This window comes from Rhipicephalus microplus, chromosome 4, assembly GCF_043290135.1.
Source record: "Rhipicephalus microplus isolate Deutch F79 chromosome 4, USDA_Rmic, whole genome shotgun sequence".
Lineage (NCBI taxonomy): Eukaryota > Metazoa > Arthropoda > Arachnida > Ixodida > Ixodidae > Rhipicephalus > Rhipicephalus microplus.
Window position 1 is genome coordinate 226,028,023 of NC_134703.1, and position 19,330 is coordinate 226,047,352.

Consider the following 19,330-nt stretch of genomic DNA (forward strand, 5'->3'; position numbering starts at 1 on the left):
TCCGAAGTCTAAGCAGGCTTTGAGAGAGGCAGTGAGCAAACTAATAAGCGATGGTGAAGTCTCAATGGATCGAAACTTAGCAGGATGAGCATGATCTATAAAGGAAAGGTGGACAAAGCTGACATAAACAACTACCGTCCAATAACAGTGACTTCAGTGGTCTCTAGGCTGGTAATGCAGATGAAAGTGGGACTCGTGATGAATGTGGTCTCGTATAAAGGAAAGACTGCAGGCATAGATAGAGGATGAGGGCGTGCTGGGGGAACTGCAGAATGGGTTTCGGAAACACATGAGGTTGGAAGACAATCTGTTCTCGTTCTCACTGACGCAGTGGATCGAAATATCAGAAAAGAAACAGAGGCCCCTGTGGCTAGCATTTTTGGAAATTAAGGGAGCGTACGATAGCGTGGTTCAAGAGGAATTGTGAGGAATACTGGACACACTGAGCGTAGAACATGTAGTCACTAATCTTTTAAAGGATATCTTTAGAGGTAACAAAGTAGTTATAAAGTTGGAAAAACAGGTATCCAAGCCTGCAGAGCTCAAACGGGGGCTTAGACAGGGGTGTCCCCTGTCACCCTTATTATTCATAATGTACCTAGAAAGACTAGAGGCCAAATTAGAGGGAAGTGGACTGGGCTTTCACCTTTCCTTCGTCAAACAAGGAACTGTTATTGAACAGGCACTACCAGCATTGATGTATGCAGATGATATAGTGGTAATGGCCGACAAGAAGGAAGATTTGCAGAGATTGGTGGACATCTGCGGTAATGAGGGAGATAGGTTAGATTTCAGATTCAGTAAGGAAAAATCAGCAGTCATGATTTTTAATGACAATGAACGTAGTGAGCTTAGACTAAAGGAGGTCACGCTAGAGATAACAGATAAATACAAGTATCTGGGCGTATGGATAAGCAATGGGGCCGAGTACCTAAGGGAACACGAAATGTACGTGACGACTTAAGGTAACAGGAATGCAGCGGTAATGAAAAACAGGGCACTGTGAAATTACAATAGGTATGATGTTGTCAGAGGAATATGGAAAGGGGTCATGGTTCCTGGTGTGACGTTCAGCAATGTGGTCTCGTGCATGAGATCAGAAGTTCATGCAAGATATGAATTAAGCTACGTGGAATAAGTAGGCTTGCCTTAGGAGCTCACGGGAATACACCAAATCAAGGAGTACAAGGTGATATGGTATGGACATCATTTAAGGTAAGAGAAGCTAGCAGCAAAATAAAGTTTGACAAGCGATTGAGGACAATGGGGGAGGAGCATTGGGCTAGAAAGGTATTCAGCTACTTGTACATGAAGAATGTCGATACAAAATGGAGGAAGCGAACCAGAAAACTGACTGGTAAATACTTAGAAAACAGCAGGAGCCAAACCAAAAAGAATAATCGGTTAAGAAGAAGGTGAAGTAAGCTGAGAGAAATATGTGGAGAATCGGCATGATTAAGAAGTCCGCACTAGAGGTCTATCGAACTTTTAAGCAGGAAATTGCCAAAGAAAGGATCTATGGTAATACTTGGGGCAGTTCTCTACTGTTTGAGGCCAGGACGAAAGTATTGCGAACCAAGACATATCGGGCCAAATACGAAGGGGTAGACACGGTATGCAGTGCGTGTGGAGAGGAAGATGAAACTGCCGAACACTTGATAATGTTCTGTAAAGCGCTTCACCCTATAGTTCAGGATGATCAGAATCAGAATCAGAATCAAATTTTATTGTTACTGTGAAGTAAAGTCAATACAGACAGTATACAGAAGGAGGTCCCGTAGTCAGAGACTGAATTGGGACCTCCTGTGCATGATGAACATAAAAACAAATAAAACATCGACAGGAAGGAAAAAATTCCAATAATCATAATGATATGGGGGATCAAGCACATTTCATAATATAAAGAAACCATGTAAACACGAGATGTAAAGAGAAAAAAGAAAAAAATATGTAAATATATGCACACATATATACACACATACATATATACACACATACATATACACATATATATATACACACTTATATATACACACATACATACATGTGTGAAAGCATGCTTTAGGGGCTATGAGAATGAAGTGCTACGTGTTGTATTGGTTGACAAAGAGCTTTTTTAATTCTTTTACAAACGAGTGTGGATTCATTACTTTTAAGATGGATGGAAGTGAATTCCATATGGAAAGTGAGCTAAAATGAGCGGTTTGTTTGCCATAGTTAGTCCGGGCTTTCGGTAAGATGAAGTTTTTTTGGTAAGCAAATCTAGTGTTGTTGGTATTGAGAAGTGAGGAGGATGGGATGATGGAAATGGGAAATAGCTCATTTATATGCTTTGATAAATATATGACTAGATTATACTTAACCATATCGCGCACTGTAATGATGTTGTAGCTGTAGAATAGTTTTTTTGAATCGGTGTAATGTGAACTAGAAGTGACTATTTAAATTGCTTTGTTTTGAACAGTCTGTAACGGTGCGAGGTGAGTGTTGTAGGTAGTGCCCCAGGTAGTTATACAGTAGTTGATGTGAGAATGAATAAATGCGTAGTATAAAGACAAGAGAATGGAACGTGAAAAAAAAGGGCGAGACCGAATGAGGATGCGTATACCATAAGACAGCTTTTTCTTGACATCTAAAATATGAGAGTGGAATTTTAAGTTTCTATCTAGTTTGACGCCCAAGTAAACACAATCATTACTAGCGTGGATCGAATGATTTGGGATACTAATTGAAGGATCCGTTACTAGTGATCGCTGATGTGATGAAAAGAAAATGAATTGGGTTTTTTGAGGATTGAACTGTAATTTGTTTAGCTTACACCAGTGTAGTATATTGCGAAGATGTGTGCTCAGCTTATTTATTAAACCGTCTATGCTATTATCGGAACTGAAAATTGTCGTATCATCAGCGTAGAGCAAAAATTTACAGTGTATGATAAAATTTGGTAGATCATTGATACAGATTAAAAACAAAAGTGGGCCCAGAATGGACCCTTGTGGTACTCCTATGTTCGTTGTTGTTCGTTTGGAGTAGGTACCGGAAATACTGACCGTTTGGTTTCGATTGAGGAGATAACTGCGAATAAATAACAGAGCAGGACCACATATTCCCATTGCTTACCTACTGAAACGTTCCGCATATACGGATCCGTACATACGCAATTATTGGACTACGGAAAGCCGCATCATGCGGAAAGATGCGAACACCCGCAGGTTACGAAAAGCGCCATATCATGCGAAAAGATGCGGACATCCGCAGCTTACAGAAAGCGCCATATCATGCAGAAAGATGCGGACATCCGCAGCTTACGGAAAGTGCCATATCATGCTAAATTACCCGATAAGCAGCTTACGGAAATTAGCATAATGCAGAAACCATGCAGCTATCTGCTGCATCTTGCAAAGATCAAATGGACATCTAGATTTTGAGTAAAAGCAATTGGCCGTTCACGTTGTTTGCAAAAGCAAGTACTGTGTAGAAATATATATGAATATTTCATTCTTAATAAGTTGCATGAAGGTGAAATATGTTTGCTATCTGAAACAGCCTTGATGAGTAAACAAAGGCTTGAAATAAACAAATGTGTTAAGAACCTACCTAATTAATATGCTGGACATCACAAGCTGCCTTCATACTCCAACAAAATAATGCAGGGTTTTATGTAATAGAAAAAATGCCAGCTAAATCTCCCTATAGCTGCTTAGGATGGCATAATAAATGTAGCTTCTGTTAGAACTAAATGAAATCAGTCCTTGCCCAAGAAAAGCGTTTACATGCACTTCACTAGCAGCCTTGCTGCAAGGACTAAATCTTTTTTATTTTCTGTGTATCCTAGCTGTGATATCAGTTTGCATGCATACCTCAATGTTGACTTCAAATAACATGACCTTGCACCACCACTTCACGAGTGATAGCTCACCCACAAAAAGATGGGGCAAAATAATGTGCAACAACAATTTAAAAATGAACAATTTATAAAAAACAGTTTTCTTGCTCGTACGGTTGCTGCTTTGATGTGACCTGTAGTGTCAGGTGGCGACCGCTGCGACTGGCTTGCCAGGAAAAGGAGAGGATACCCCCCCCCCCCCCGCATGCTTCTTCCAGCTCATTTCTTGAGAACTTTCAATAAATCTGCCAGATGCCGGTTCATGTTCCGGCGACGCTGAGCAACTGGTAGCTGGCTTTCATGCACCTTCAGGTGTTCCTCGTATGCATCTGAATACATAAATTATAGACAGATATGAGTCAGAAGCACATTTAGGCAGCTTAGTAATGCAGAAAAATGAAACATACAGAATGACACTGAAAAAGAAATGCCCATATTATTTTTTTGTATATACATCAATAACAATGGAAAGTGCGTGAATGAGCACCATTGTAAGTAAGAACATGTAAATTACGTGCTTATTTCATAAAAAATAACTAAGTACGTCTTTCTTACTAAATTGAACAGGATGATAAACCTATAGTGAAATCACATTATGTGAAATCTTGAATTAAATATTCAAATATTTCTTGGATACTAACTAAAATTAAAGTATTGCCATTAAAAGTCCGCACTCAGAATATATATATATATATATATATATATATATATATATATATATATATATATATATATATATATATATATATATAAATATTTATATATATATATATATATATATATATATATATATATATATATATATATATATATATATATATATATAAGCACATTTACTTCCCTTAAACTTTGGTTTGTCTGCAATATTACTACTTGAACACCTTTTCAGCACAAAACACTGCAAGTTATGAATCTGAGAGATATAAACACACGTAGACAGGATCGCGCATTCGTCATTAAAATACGTGCCACCCAGACCACAACAGCCCACCAAATAGAATACGCATGAGCAAACAGCAAGTTTTAAACCTAATAAAATCATGTTATAAAAAATTGAATAACACTTTGCACTGTGCAGCATTCCTTGCAAAAGCATGACACTAGTATTCATTGCCATATTGAAGACATAATGAAAAGTAAATTGTAATTCAGCTGGATGAGTATGTTAACCTATGTGATTTCCCCTACACAAAATTAAATTTTACTATTTAATCTCTGGCAAAAGAAAATCGAAATCGTCGCACTGTTTGAGACTTAAAAAACCAAAAAGTACTAGCACTCATCAACGTTGATGATGTATATTCATTCAAAAAACAGACTAAATAAATATTCAATCACTTATCCACTAACTCCAAACACTCTTCGAAAGGGAAATTGCTTGGACATGTTAGTTGTTCATCGTTCTTCACAAAACAGGGTGCAAGTAAGAACAGAGGCACGAGAAGAGACCAGGGTGAGCAATCGTCTTGGTTTCTTTCTTGTCCCCTGTTCTTATTTGTGCTGTTTTATGAAGGTCCTAACACACTCTAGAAACTATGTAATCGAGGCTGATATGACACCATAGTGACTACCTTGATGTACTTCAAGCAAGGAAAGGTTATGAGAGGAAGTTTTAATATTATTTTAATATTATTACTTCAACAGCACATTGAGTGAATATACAGAAGCCAACACTTTATTGACAGTGAAAAATTCGAAGAAGCTTGTTTAGTTCAACTCATGGGCAGCAACAGTATTTATTCATCCTGTTTATATAATGTAGAACCATGACCAAAAGTCATTAGTCATGGTGCCCATGAGTTCCCTTTGATTTTGCCCTCAATGGCTGCCAGATCAAATGTGATATATGTAATATAAGTGTATTGTGTAGTGATCTGAGTCAGTGATGTCTGCATTTTACCAGTCTTCCAAAACTGCAAGGTTGTACTGGCAAGAACTGAATAGCTGGTGTCACAATCCATGCATAGCAATATTTTTAAGGTGAACATATTCAACAGAGTCTGGCTGGGTGAAAATCAATAAAAATAAAATAAACTTTCCAGCCGCTTGTAGTCCAATGTATTTACACTTCAAATTTGAAAACTATAAACTGATCCATTGTTTCAGGACCATTTCCTCTCCTTCTTCTGGGGTGACTGCTTGACAGGCTCATAAACGAGAATGGACAATATCAAATGCCATGCTTTTGTTGGCTCCACATAATGTTTCGTTTTATATTTTGATTTAGCTATATCAGACTGCCATGCCAAATCCAAAGGCCAAGCCTAGTTAATCGAGTGCTTTTTCTTAGCAGAGTTGTTCATACGCTAGGTATGATCAATTGCAACATATTCAAGTTTTTGACTACATATACTTCTTCAAGATTGAGTTAAAACCCCAAGTCGTTTTTATGACTATTGCATAACCACAAATGAGTTCTCACTGACCGACGAGATTTTCCACATTAATATTTCCCTGCTACTTAAATATTTTTTCAGGTAAATTACTGAAAATTATGTTGATGGTTTCAAGTGCGAGGTGCATGGTTGGTACATTCCTCATTTTAATGCTTGTAAGGATTACCTCAAACTGTACAAACTTGATGATACTCCTACGAAAAAGAGATAATAAATTTAGCTCTGGTACTTGTAATGTACTGGCTACCATAGGCAGTGCAAACAGTTACCATATATACAAAATAAAAGGCTTACTTCTCAGGGCATCCAGCTTCCTAGGCGTCAACGCTTGTTTTTCTACGCTTGGTGGCCCACCATCCTCCTTGTGAAGAAAGCGGCGACATGGGGTGCCCGTGATGCTCCTATTGTAGAGATTTTGGATCCCCCATATCGCCTTGGCTGTGTCCCTCACCAAAAGGGTATCTTTTGGCTGCGCCATCAGGAAGAGCCACTTTTCTTTGGAGATTTTGACTCCATTCCCAAGATCTTTCTGCATAAAAGAATACATAATGACTTAATGTAGATCATTCATGGATAATGAAAGCAATTTTTAATAAATGTCTTAATGCAAGTTTATATAAATTTTTGTTTATAAATCTTGACTTCTCAATTGTTAAAGAACCATTTTTGACAAAGTAACATAAAAAATTTAAGTTGGATGTAATTTCGATGACAACCAGGAAATTCCTCAGTTGAAAACTTTACCGTAAACATACATGCACGCTGATAATGTAGTGTCATCATCACTCAGCGTGAGGCACACACCCAGACCTTATCTGAAGCAATCTTCAGACCTTGAGTACTTCCCCAATTCAACCTTTGCACCTATGGTCCCACTACACATGTGCAACTGAATAATATTTTTTTCTTTCCATATAATTCTCCCAGCTGCTTCTTAGTTCAGAGGAATGCTTTTTTACTGTATCGAGAGATAGCATATGTGATGCAATGCATGACAGTACACATCAGTACATGCAGTTCCTAGCTGAACATAGCTGCAGGTGACTGTTTTTCTGGCTTGCTTTTTTCTATTTCTTCTATCATGCTTCAGCATGTACCATAATTTTTGTTTGTTCATCAGACTGGATGTAACTTGAACTTTTTCATCCTCAACATCTCTAAAGCTTTCACCACCCGTGCATTGCTTTCTGTCAGGCAGAATATACATTTCTACGCAATTTGTGTTTTTCCAAGCCTTTGTTTTCACTTAGACTTGGTTATTCATTTGAAAAAAACGCCTTAAATTTGTCATTGAGCTCTTGGCCTCATAAATAAAAAACCCTTTTAAGATTTTGAGATGCTCCTCAAGTTCTTTTGCTGTAAAAAATAAAAAAACTCCATCATACTGCAAACTGCAACACATTTGAGAACACAGGGAAAAGCTGGACTTCCTAGTCCCGAGTGCCACAAATGTGTATGCAAGCCTGAGTTGCACACAAGGTTGTCAATAATTAATGGCACAAAAATATTACAAACTAGTATTGTTAAGTAGACTACACAAAAAGGAATAGAGGTATTCTTATTATAACAAGATATTACACATAAAAGAGAACCATGAAAAGGCTAAGTAAACATCGTCTTTGGTGGCTGCACGTGATCTTCATTTCTACAATGAAAGCAGCACTCAAGTGCTGTACCAATGGTGCCACCAACCAAGTGAGCCTCAGTAAAAGCTGGCACTTTCACCTTTGTGGCAGCTAGGGATCAAGAGTGCCTGAGTGAAATTTCGGGGTAGAAAAAATTGAAACAAAACTGCCATCAACGTGGCACATGGGATACAAAGGGTCAAACATATTACTGTAAAAACTCACATATAGTCCGAAGTTTTTCTCAAACTTCATGATGCAACATTTCTGCTCCATACTATATATGCTGATTTGAAAATTTTCTTGCCAGAATTCAGTTTTGGTTTTGACACTGTGCAGTGCTATCATCATCACCAAGCTTATGCAACAGGTACTGTTGCAATCACATCATGATGCCCAAAATTTTAAACCATATAAAAAGACTGCAAAAAGCAGCATTCAGCTGCATTTAAAGCATTTTTTACGCTGAGTGGGTACTGGCAGACTTGAATCAGAAGCATGGAGCACTGCCGGGATTCTCATCTACATTTGTGCTCGACGTCTATTGGTGTCACTACCAAGAAGTGACTGCTGTGTGACTACTGCTGCGGGTCATCACCCAGGGGAGTTTGCATCTCAGCTGCACCCAGTGTGCAGCTAAGCAGAGGAGTTCAGTCCTCGCATCATTTCAGGTTAGATGGCAGTGATTCAATATGCATTCAGAAATGGGGGAAAAATGAAGGGGAAGAACACACAAAGTAGGAACAGTGTGCTGCAAAGCGATGTCCACTACAGACATGAAAAAAGCAAAAAGCAGGAAAGTTCGAAGCCTGCAGACGGTTGCCATGTCCTGCCAACACAAAAAGTTGCCGGTGATAGCAGCGTACCTACTTTGCGCATTTCTCTTCTTGTTTTTTTTTTCGTCCTCCCCCCTTTTTTTCCCCACCCTCCGAGAACATTTTGAACCACTACCGTCTAACTTGAAATGAAGCAAGGACTGCACTCCTTTCCTTTATAGTTTTTTATTTTGAAACGACGATTATGAACCGGGACATGCGCCTCCACCAGATGACGTCACTACAAACCCCCTTAAAATTAACACGCCAAGATGACAAAGATAGGTCCTCCTATCAAAATGTCGGCCAGCCTGTCTGAGACACTTACACTGTTCACTTCGATTATCCCACTACATGTTTCCATCTGTTGGCTCCTACCTTGACTTTGAGAACTGCAGCAAACGAAAGAAATAATGGCAGAGATGGCACCTAGACGGGCAGGTCGGATGCGCAGGAGACGGCCAGTTTTGAAATGCTAATGGCAATGCAACAAGCAGGCTTTTTCTTGTTCTGCTCAATTTTAGCGCGGATGTACGTTGTAGACACTGTTTACCATAAATAGAAGGTGCACATTAGACTTCAGTAAATATGATAAGTGCATAAATCAGTGTATTCAGTTTCTGCTTTCCTTGGCTTATACACAGGTAAAATGTTTTTGCGTTAGGTGTCCCCAAAATGCACCTCAGACTTTATGCGCATCCGACCTGTGGGTTTTACAGCAATATGTACCCTTGTAACACCAAGTCATGTGTCCCTATAAAGGGACACATGACTGTGTCCCCCTTCATAAAAAATGGCTTGATGTCCCGACCGCTTTTACGTTTGTGCACACAGGGCCAGCAAGTGGCACATGGGAAACAATGTTACTTGTCATAAGTTGCTGTGTCATTAAAATGTTTGTATACAGGGACATGACCAAATGCATTGTTAGTATTGCTTCTGTTCCTAACGCAGAAAGACACTGGAGGGATAAAAAAGTAGAAATGAAAAACTCTAGAATATATTGTTGGGCTAGCTGATTCATTCTGAAGAAAGGAGATGAAGGACGCAACCCACACAGATGACAAAAAAAAAAGGCTACAGAAACAACATCCTGTCCAGCCCCCCACCCCCCTCACTTTTTTTTGATATACATGGGTTGCACCTTTCACCTTTCTTCAGAAGGTAAATGCAGAATGCCATGTGATGACGATTTTCACCTTAGCCAGAGCACCAGTTATGGGAACTCGCTGCTAACTTGCTTGCAAAATTCTACAACAGTTACGCAGTCTCAAACCGTTTATTCGGCCAAACACTGGTTGAAATACATGCAGACTTGGTGGTGCATAGGCATGCATCTACAGACTAGTATTGATTAGTTTTTCAGCTACAAGGCCAATAAAGGTGCTGTTTTTGTAGGAACCTCCCCCCCCCCCCTGTTTTTTTTACACTCAAGTATTCGAACTTCACACCCATTCACACCAAGTCCATATAGACGGTCAGCAACTGTACTACCGGTGCACCTGCACAGTACTGGGCATTTGTACACACAAGATTTCTGTGCAATGAAAACAGGAGCGAAAAAAAGATGACAGTAAGTCCACCTTCATAAGTGATCATGTTATTAGTGGTGTGTGGCGTATACCAGGCAATTATGAATGTTTTACAGGGAACCTTACCTGGGTAGTCTCAGCTTCGGAACAGTGCTGAGCTCCTTGTGGCATCACTGGCATCAGAGCTGGTAGTGGTGGTGTCTGCTGCGCATCTACTAACAGCACTGCTGGTGGTGGTAGCGGTGGTGTTGCTGCTGCTACTGCTGGTGCTACTGGAGGTGGCACTGGTGTTGCAGCATGTGGTGCCTTTATTTGAAGTAAATATTCGAGATGTTAGCACTTTCAGTGATTCAACTAACACACAAATATCTCAACATCTAAGAACAAAGTAACTTTACGTGTCAAAAATGCCTTCATTTTATTGCAAAACTTTGCTATACAGGATTCCGACATTTCAGTACTGCTAATTAAGTGTGAAATTATAAGAGCATGGATGTGTATTGAAATCTTTGCAATATGTATTTCATGGGGAGACAGAAATTTAAGTAAGACGTATTATTGCGAAAATCACATTAACCAAAGAGACTAACAACAGGAGAAAAATATGCATACTGGGTCAGAACTGATGCCTATTGGGCAGTACTAAACAAAAAGCACCAGCTCATGCCAGCAGTATAGTGCAATTCCTTTTGCTCCTGGCCGTCATTTTAAAATAAACGTAACATCAGTAACAGTTTACGATGCAGCACGTCATTTGTCCCACTTTACACCAGTAGTATTTCACCATCACTATCGGCGAAAAGATAATTAAGTAAGCTATTCAACAAGGATGGTGAATAAGACTAATTCTCAGCAATTTATACCATATTTCTATAGAAGTTAGAGAGTTGCGCAAGTTGGTACTTGCATGATGCATAAAAAGAACATGGAACAAGATAAACAAGTAGACAGAACAAAAGTACCAAACACATGAAGAAAAATCTTGTGATAGGTACTATAAAGAATTGCCATTTCTTTTCATCAAAGTGCTCGCAAATTTTTTTCCTTATGTGCGTTTGGGGTGTATATTATTGGCAGACTACTAGCGCCTGCACGAGGTGCACGTGCCCTGTTATGAGTAAAAGAAGATGGCACTCTGTAGAAAGAAGGATACACGCGATTTGCTTATGTGCCGTTTGAGTATAAGCCTGTGTGGCATGTGAATTCTTCTGTGAGAGTAAATCCATTTTTTATTGCGACGTCTCATGTGAATTAAAAACACCGCAATGACAACAATCTGTATTGCATATTTTCTGATGTTAAGTTTAGTTGAGTCAGTACTTATCTTATTTTTCTTTTGTTAAAGCTTAACAATGCCCTGACAGGATGCCTGTTCAACGAGCCATATTCTTGCACAACTTGTCGTGCAACTAACTAACTAACTTGTCGTGCAATTTGGGAGTGCCTGCAGCAATGACATATTAGCACAATGGCAGGAAAACTATCGCTCAAAACCCTAGAGCTATGTTATAGTCTCATGAAATCTCATAAAAATAAGTGCTCCTACTATGGACATAATTATCCACTAACACTGCTCCAGAATGAGTTCACTTCTAACGACCATTGATGCATACCGTATATTGAAGGCTGTCAACCACGTCATCTCCAGCAGCATGGCGGTCCTCCTCCCTTGGCCCACAAAACCCCTGTGCAATTGCCTCTGGCACCTAAAATAAGACATTGCAAGTTTAAAGGGACACTAAAGGGCAAGATGACTTTTCTCACCCCATAAGTAAAGTAGCCTTCGACGATACCAAAACACCACACTTGCAGGGAGAATACACTTAATAAGCGAGAAAACCCGCAAGAAAAATACAGGTGACAACGCCACCTTAAAGTTTCCAGACCATTTGCTGTGACATCACAAATTTTGAGGGCTCCTACTAAGGTCCACGTGGTTTCTAATTGAAGAAAATTCAGTAAATTGTCATCAGAGGATGGCACAGACCTAACACATTAAGGTTGAGGAAATCGCATTTAGACAGTGGAACCTAAATACAATAAATACACTTTAAAATCTTTGACATCACACACGCAGACTTCGGCACAAAATTTAAAAATGAAAATCTGAAACATGAACATGAACATTTTTTTCTTTAGTAACAAACCAATGGTAGTGAAATAATTGACAATAAAGTTCTCAGAGTACAACTTATCAATCTAAACCAATTCACTGTTTTCTCGTACGTCCCATCAAAGGAGTACAGCAAAATTTTACATACTGTTAATTTCAATAAAATAAGCAGCTATCGACCCAATCATTAGGTTACAAATGTTACTTTACAGCAAGATAATTGGCCTGTTATTTTCGGAGACTATTTTATTGCACGAAGTTGTAGTAGAGGTACAGAAAGAACATGTAGAGGTGCGGGGCTGGAGTGGTTTCTTTGTAAACCAAGATGGCTAAATTGAAGGAATACTGTGACCCAAATTAAGCATGCAGTTTTCACCCCTTTTTCTCCAACTGTGGAATGCACTGTCGTTACATAAGTGGCAACCACAGAAACAATGCTATTATGATTTATTTTATTATTAAACTTTGTTTTTGGAACACAGTGGCACAGAGCAGCTATTTTTATGATTAGAAGCAAAGCTTCATTATGTGGGAGTGAGGAAATTGACTGTGCATTTTGAATTGTTTGACACGGTAAGTCTAACGTAATATTTTAATACCACACATAGGCCACACACTTGTGCATTAAAAATAAAAAATATGCTTTATCTTTCCTCAAAAACACAAGAACCTATATAATTTTTTTAATATGACAACTTTAAAACAATTACACACTCACACTGGGAGCGCTGCACAAGGGCCACCATGCGGCGATTCTTATAGTAACTCACTAAAAAACACACGGTGCTTGTAACCAGTTTACGTTAGTGGGAGAGTGAAATGTAACAGAGTACATCTTTTCTTATCAGTTGGGGTTTTAGAGTTTAAAGGCTAATTTCTGTTACCGGGCCTCTATTTAAATAATTATTTTTGCATTCATTTCAGTATTCAGCATTACATGCACTTCAGCACAGCAGATGGAAAAGCATTGCAGGGCCTTTTAACATGCAAGACTGTAATGCCCTGTTTACGTTTAGCCTCACGTGCACATGTGCACGCAGTTGACAACAGAGGGGGAAAACAAACGTGAAGCAAGGCAGGTACCAAACTAGTGATGTCATAGTTCGTTAGTTGTACACATTCCTATATATTTGATGGCAATGTCACAAGTTTCTTCATTGTACTTCAGCATAGTTGTGTGCGATTGCACATCACACACTTTAAAACTATGTTCAAGTTTGTTCCTGGCTGTATTACCCATTGATGTTTCATGGAAACTGCATGAGTTCACATAAATCTAGTCCCTAGTTATCTCGTCTTGAATATTTTCAGTCAGTACTCCTGTAAGTGTCAAGGAGATTATGAGGACAGGGCCTGCATGAATTTAGTGCAATATCTTTCTTGCAATTAAATGAAAATCAGTGGGTGAAGAAGCACACTTTGAAAACATTTTCATGAACATCTACTTTCCTATAGCTCGAAGCTGCTTTCCCACACAAAGAATGCCCTGTCCAACCAGCTCAACACAGAACTCATGCACTTTTCAATGACCTCGAACACCATTTTAAAATAACTAATGTGCACATGCCTTCTGCTGCTGACTGGTACAGTTGAAGCATGCTTTCTTCAGCAATTTTTCTGCATCGATAGGGGGTAAATGGAAACACGATATATAGCAGGGTGAGCACAGATTTGAAAGTAGAGAATCCAAAGATAGTCAAGAAGTTTCAAGGCAGTTTCAACCCATGAAACACTGCATCTAACGAGAAATTTTTGTATGAATATGATGTTTCAAACTCTGACTAAATTTATCGCACTTCTACACAACCAGTTGAAACTGAAAATCACAATTAAATCACTTTGCTAAATGAAACGGTTTGTAAAATTGACACCTGGAATTGTGAAATTGAGGTACTTTAAGTCTTCTATGACTGTTTTTTTTGCTAACCCATGAGTGCTTCTGTGAATAGCTAGTTTTTGTGCACAAAAACTTAAACCTCATATATTTGGTCCAGGTGATTACAGACCAGGTAGGCAGTAACATAGAATGTGATGCAGCCAAAATGCAACCATGAACAGAATGAATGCAGCAATTTTGCAACCAGGAATAACAAAAAAGTTGCGTGGAGACAACTCCCATCGCATGAAAAACAAATACAGATGGCCATGTTCATGCGAAAGCATTGACAAGAATAAATCGCTGCCACCTGCATACTACCTGATACGTGAAAACAACAGGTTGATTGAACTGTTTCATGCTTGTTGAACGAATGTAGCTTTGTGAAAACAAGACCAAGCTAGTGACTACGGGTGACAAATGTTTTAACACAATAGCATTAGTGCCAGCGTCTCTCATAATCATATGGTGGTTTTAGGACGTTAAACGCCACATATTTATCAGCGTTAGTACCAACACTTGAAGAAAAAAGCATCTTGAAAAAGAAAATTGAAGTGTTCAGTGCCTCTTTAATTATCTCCTTCATAAAAACTTCTTTTAATCTATTTTGGTAGTCAACTTGAACCTTCTGAGTACCTACCAGAGGGTGTTAGGTTTTACCTTAGATTAAAAACAACAAAAACTTTTGCTGTGTTTGAACAAGCTTTAGCTATCACTACACCATAGAAAAGTCCAATGCTGATGTCATCATAAGCAGTGCCCCAACACACAACAGGTCAGGACAGGTGCTAAGAATTTTCCTAGTATTAGCAAGTCTTGGCATTTAAAAAGCATATTAACTACATGAACTACTCACTTGACCGAGAAAAAAGCGAGAAAGAGCAACCTAAATGCAAGAGGCAAAAGTGAACTCATTAAAAGATGATAGTAAAAGAGAGAAAGCGAGATGAGGTGGCATGAGGGTTGAGGATTGAAATGGACATTAGGACAGAGCATGAACAAGCAGAAAATATGCAAACTTGCACTGTGTATTATTTTCGAAATGGACAGTTTGCTGCACTAATGCAAATGTATAACAGAAAGAAGAGAAGGTTGTACTGTCAATTTATATTAAATAGCCATGGCCCCGAAGTTCAAGGTGTTTTCAGAGAGAGCATTCTATCCCAACACGTCCAAAGAGCTTGAAAGTCCTCGATGAATGGATGGATGGATGGATGGATGGAAGAATGAAGTTATTCATTTATCCATCTATCGAAACAAGGGTACTGAAAGTGCACTTTTCAAAGTCAAGCATTTTCAAGGTTTTCAAGGACCTCTATGAACCCAACATGCAGTGCTTACCCATTCCTTTGACCACAACGTCTTGCAAATCTTGATTTCTTTTTCGTTCTTCCACTAACTTCTTTCTAAGGGAAATAATCTCCTGCTCTAATCGAGCATACTTCCCATTTTTTTTTCCGGCTCATGCCTAGCTTCATCATCTGCAGGCCAATCCATTGACATAGTCTCCATTTCTTTCCGCTTTGCCACCTCCTTTCTTTTCTTTCTTTCTTTTTGGCTCAATTCTTCCTGCGAACAACACTGCATGAATACTTTGCATGGCTGCAGAGTACTGCCTTGACATGCACGGATCCTTTGATTACCACTGATAATGAATTTGCTGAAAAAAAATTTCATTCTTCAACACATAATAAGCAATAATTGCAATATTACATATAAGTAATTATTGGTAATGTTTCCAGTGTCTTGTAAGGAATTACATATATATAAACTTTTTTAGCATTTGCCAGAGAGTGAGCAAGCATGTCTTGGAATCCCACAGTCGCAGCTGTCCCTATATGCAATTATTGAGTCTAAAATCGGCCAATGATCAAAAACCTTGGGCGTGGTCATTATGGTTTACGGCATCACTATGAGAGAACAGTAAGCAAGTTCAAGCTGACTTTGATGAATAATTGCAAGATTCAGGTGACATGCTGAGCTAGAATGAATGGCTCACATGTTCTCAGGAGCTTCAACTACAGATTCGCAGCATTTTCTCGCCACGCTCAAAAATTGTTGTGCTACCCTTTCAATAGACTTAGAAAGAAAGGATTATTGAGACATTTGTCAGGATAAATTATCAGAGATGCTTCACAGGTAAAGTTTAGTTACCTCACAAGGGGAAACCCCAAGAACGTCGTCAAATACGTGATGTGGCCATCGTAGACGACGCTTCTGCACTTTTCGTGCAAGTTCCTGCTTGGATTCTGTAACAACAACACCACAACAAGGCTACTCAGAGAAAGTGATATTAGTTGCAGTAGGCAAAGGAATGCACAATAATGCAATATTGCTGATGCACAAGTGATAAAAAGTCTGCATATATGTATATATAATTAAGACATGCAAAGTTTTATTGACAAATAAACATGGGCACTTTTAAAATAAATGGTGACTGCCAGCTATGCAGCTAAGTAGTAAAATTATTGACTTGTTATTGGACAAGAATAATTTCATATTGGCAGCTGGCTGCTAGACAGACATCCTAACTTTTAAGAATCTACAGACACTAAAAGTGGACGACGTGATACAATAAAGAAGCCAAAGGGCTATTACTGTACCAAGTATATTATCACCTACGCCTCATTAGTTGTGACCTAGTTGCCAAGGTAACAATTGTGAATCATGACCAAGGCAAGGGGGTGATTGCCCGCAGAATAGTGACGTAAAGTTTTGCACATGTTGTACTTAATGCATACCTTTTTGTCAAGACATCTGTGCTTTATTTGCAATGATGCAGGTTCATAAGCGCAGTGTAAGAAGATTTGCTCTGCACTGGTAAGTAAGCAATGCACTTAGTTCACTGTGAACTTGTTGCTGTAGCCTGTTTCAAGAGGGTATCTGAATAATATTGCTAAAAGCAGTCCTCTCTTCAGTGAATATATCACAATTTTTTTTCTTGTCCGTATTTGTTACATAAGTTCTACTCAATCCAAGACATATGTAGCATAAAAATGTAAAAGACTGAAGTTCTTTCTGATGTGCTGCTTCAGCTGATTCAATGCCACTGCTCTCATTGGCTAAACAGGCATAGCATTGTCGAGTGAGAGAACTCTTTGGTTTAGAATGCAGCCTGGCTTCAACACCCGTTCATAAATGCACTTATGTTTGATGCATTTAATTAAATTGATGTTGCAGCGACTCAAAGCGATAGCTCACTGCAACACAATTTACAAACACAGCACCATTCAAGGCATCAAAGGCAGCATTATAATCATGTTACGGAAACTTTCTTGAAGCAACAAGGCACACTTAGAGCTGAGCTGCACTCTAGGAATGCGAGATACGATGACCCAATGGGTGAAATAATGCTTCTATACAGAAATCTAAAATTGAATAGAAACGCGAGAGCACCCACGACAACAGGATAAAAATGTAACGACGTTTCGGCATCCAGAGAGGGTGCCTTTGCATTGGGAAGAAGGCTCCCTTTCTGGGTGACGAAACGTCGGTACATTTTTGTTTTGTTGTGGTCGGCGCCCTAGCCTTTTTATTCAATTATTCTCGACTAGACGGCCATTTATCGTACCCTTAAGTTCCAAAATCTAAAACTCATCAACACATCTGAGAAAAAGCCAAGGAAATAATCTTAGTGCTTTCTTCAGCGAGCACAGTGGCACAACAATATATGTATGTGCAATTTGCCTACGTCTACAGTGCACAGATATACGCAAGCTTTCAGTGTTATATGAACCACCTTAATTTTTTTTTCTGCCACAGTCAAACGTTTTGCATATGCGTAAGGTATTAGCGTAACGACAAAAAAAATCAGCGAGATCAACTGGCGCCATACAAATTTACTTATAATCGGTTACTGTCCGCCGATGGTACTGAAAAAAGGCGCGGAGATAGCAAACAAAAGATAAAATTGTACAAGACGTATTGATAAGACACACTTTACAGCATACCGTACGCCACTCACCAGCCAATTCGATGACGTCCCCGGGAAAGAAATCCTCAAGATCGCCATCTCCATTGTCTTTCTTGTGGCGCCAATATATCATTTTATTTTTGCCGCTTGCGATGTCTTTCTCAGACGACGGAGAGAAATCCCTCACCAGTCGGTGCGACACAATAGCTCTGGCGCCATCCTTGTATATAACGTACGCATACATTATGATAAAAATCAAGGTAGAGAAGAAAAACAACTGTAAATGATACAAAAAGACAAGACAGCGCGACAGCGAGGAAGCGTGCAAGCAGATGGCCCTTAGAGGCTAGGTTACGGAGGGATTCGTCTGCTTTGGGCTTTCATGGATTTTGGCTATCGTGGTGGGCTCTAAACGTCGTCTGCTCTCACTAGAAGCATTGAAACCATGCATGTAGGAATGAAAAGCAGAGGCGTAGCCAGGGGAGGACATTCAATTGCTGCCAGAATTTTTCAGTTTACATCGTTCTATTTGCAGGCGCACATACAAACGCGTATGCATAAACATGCATAATTGATGACTGGCCCCCCTCCTCATCATAAAAATTCTGGCTATGCTTCTGGAGGTAAATATATGAAACAGCACCAATTTTTAAACTACCCACACTAACTATCCGTCAAAAACAAAATATTGTATTTGGTGAGTGAATGAATAAGGTAATTATTTCTTTTATTCAAGAGCCATCAGAGCGACATATATGTAAGGAATATTCCTTCCTCCATGATATGAAAGGTCATCGCGCACATCTTACATGGTGGATGCGGCCTTACGGAAAGGGCTCTTCAATTAATGATTTACAAAGGCGTGCACATTTTCCAAGTACAATTTCAACATATTCTTGTAATTATTCACTTCGACAGCTGGCTTGAAGGTCACTCGATTGAATAACACCAGTTGCAGTGGCTGCATTTCGATAGAAGCGAAATGCATGAGAACCATGTGCTTAGAATTTAAAAAATGCTAGCTCCGTAAAAAAACTCTGGTTCGTCGAAATTTCCAATGAGGCTTGCTAGGGCGTCCCTCGTAAGACCCCAACAATATTTATGTTATAAATAATTAGACGCTAAATTAAGCAGCTCTTTGAAACAGGAGTTGACTGACCTTAACTGCTTAGTG

At 39.1% G+C, this 19,330-nt stretch overlaps 1 protein-coding gene across 1 annotated transcript; it reads right to left on the reverse strand.

Moving 5' to 3' along the window:
• Positions 1-1,705: 1,705 nt before the first annotated feature.
• LOC142761708 (uncharacterized) lies at positions 1,706-18,444 on the reverse strand. Its single transcript, XM_075894027.1, has 6 exons — positions 18,208-18,444; positions 16,398-16,492; positions 11,868-11,960; positions 10,381-10,560; positions 6,577-6,811; positions 1,706-4,215 (listed from the first exon to the last, which is right to left on the reverse strand). The coding sequence occupies exons 1-6, from the start codon at positions 18,398-18,400 to the stop codon at positions 4,106-4,108; spliced, it is 906 nt and encodes a 301-aa protein (XP_075750142.1). The 5' UTR covers positions 18,401-18,444; the 3' UTR covers positions 1,706-4,105.
• Positions 18,445-19,330: the final 886 nt, after the last annotated feature.

Bases quoted from the DNA above. Each gene is read 5' to 3' on its own strand.
- LOC142761708 (XM_075894027.1), bottom strand. From the start codon at position 18,400: ATGTATGCGTACGTTATATACAAGGATGGCGCCAGAGCTATTGTGTCG. The intron at 6,812-10,380 runs GTAAGGTTCCCT...TCTTTTATGCAG, and splicing joins CCGAAGCTGAGACTACCCAG to AAAGATCTTGGGAATGGAGT. The intron at 4,216-6,576 runs GTAAGCCTTTTA...TTATGTATTCAG, and splicing joins GAAGCTGGATGCCCTGAGAA to ATGCATACGAGGAACACCTG.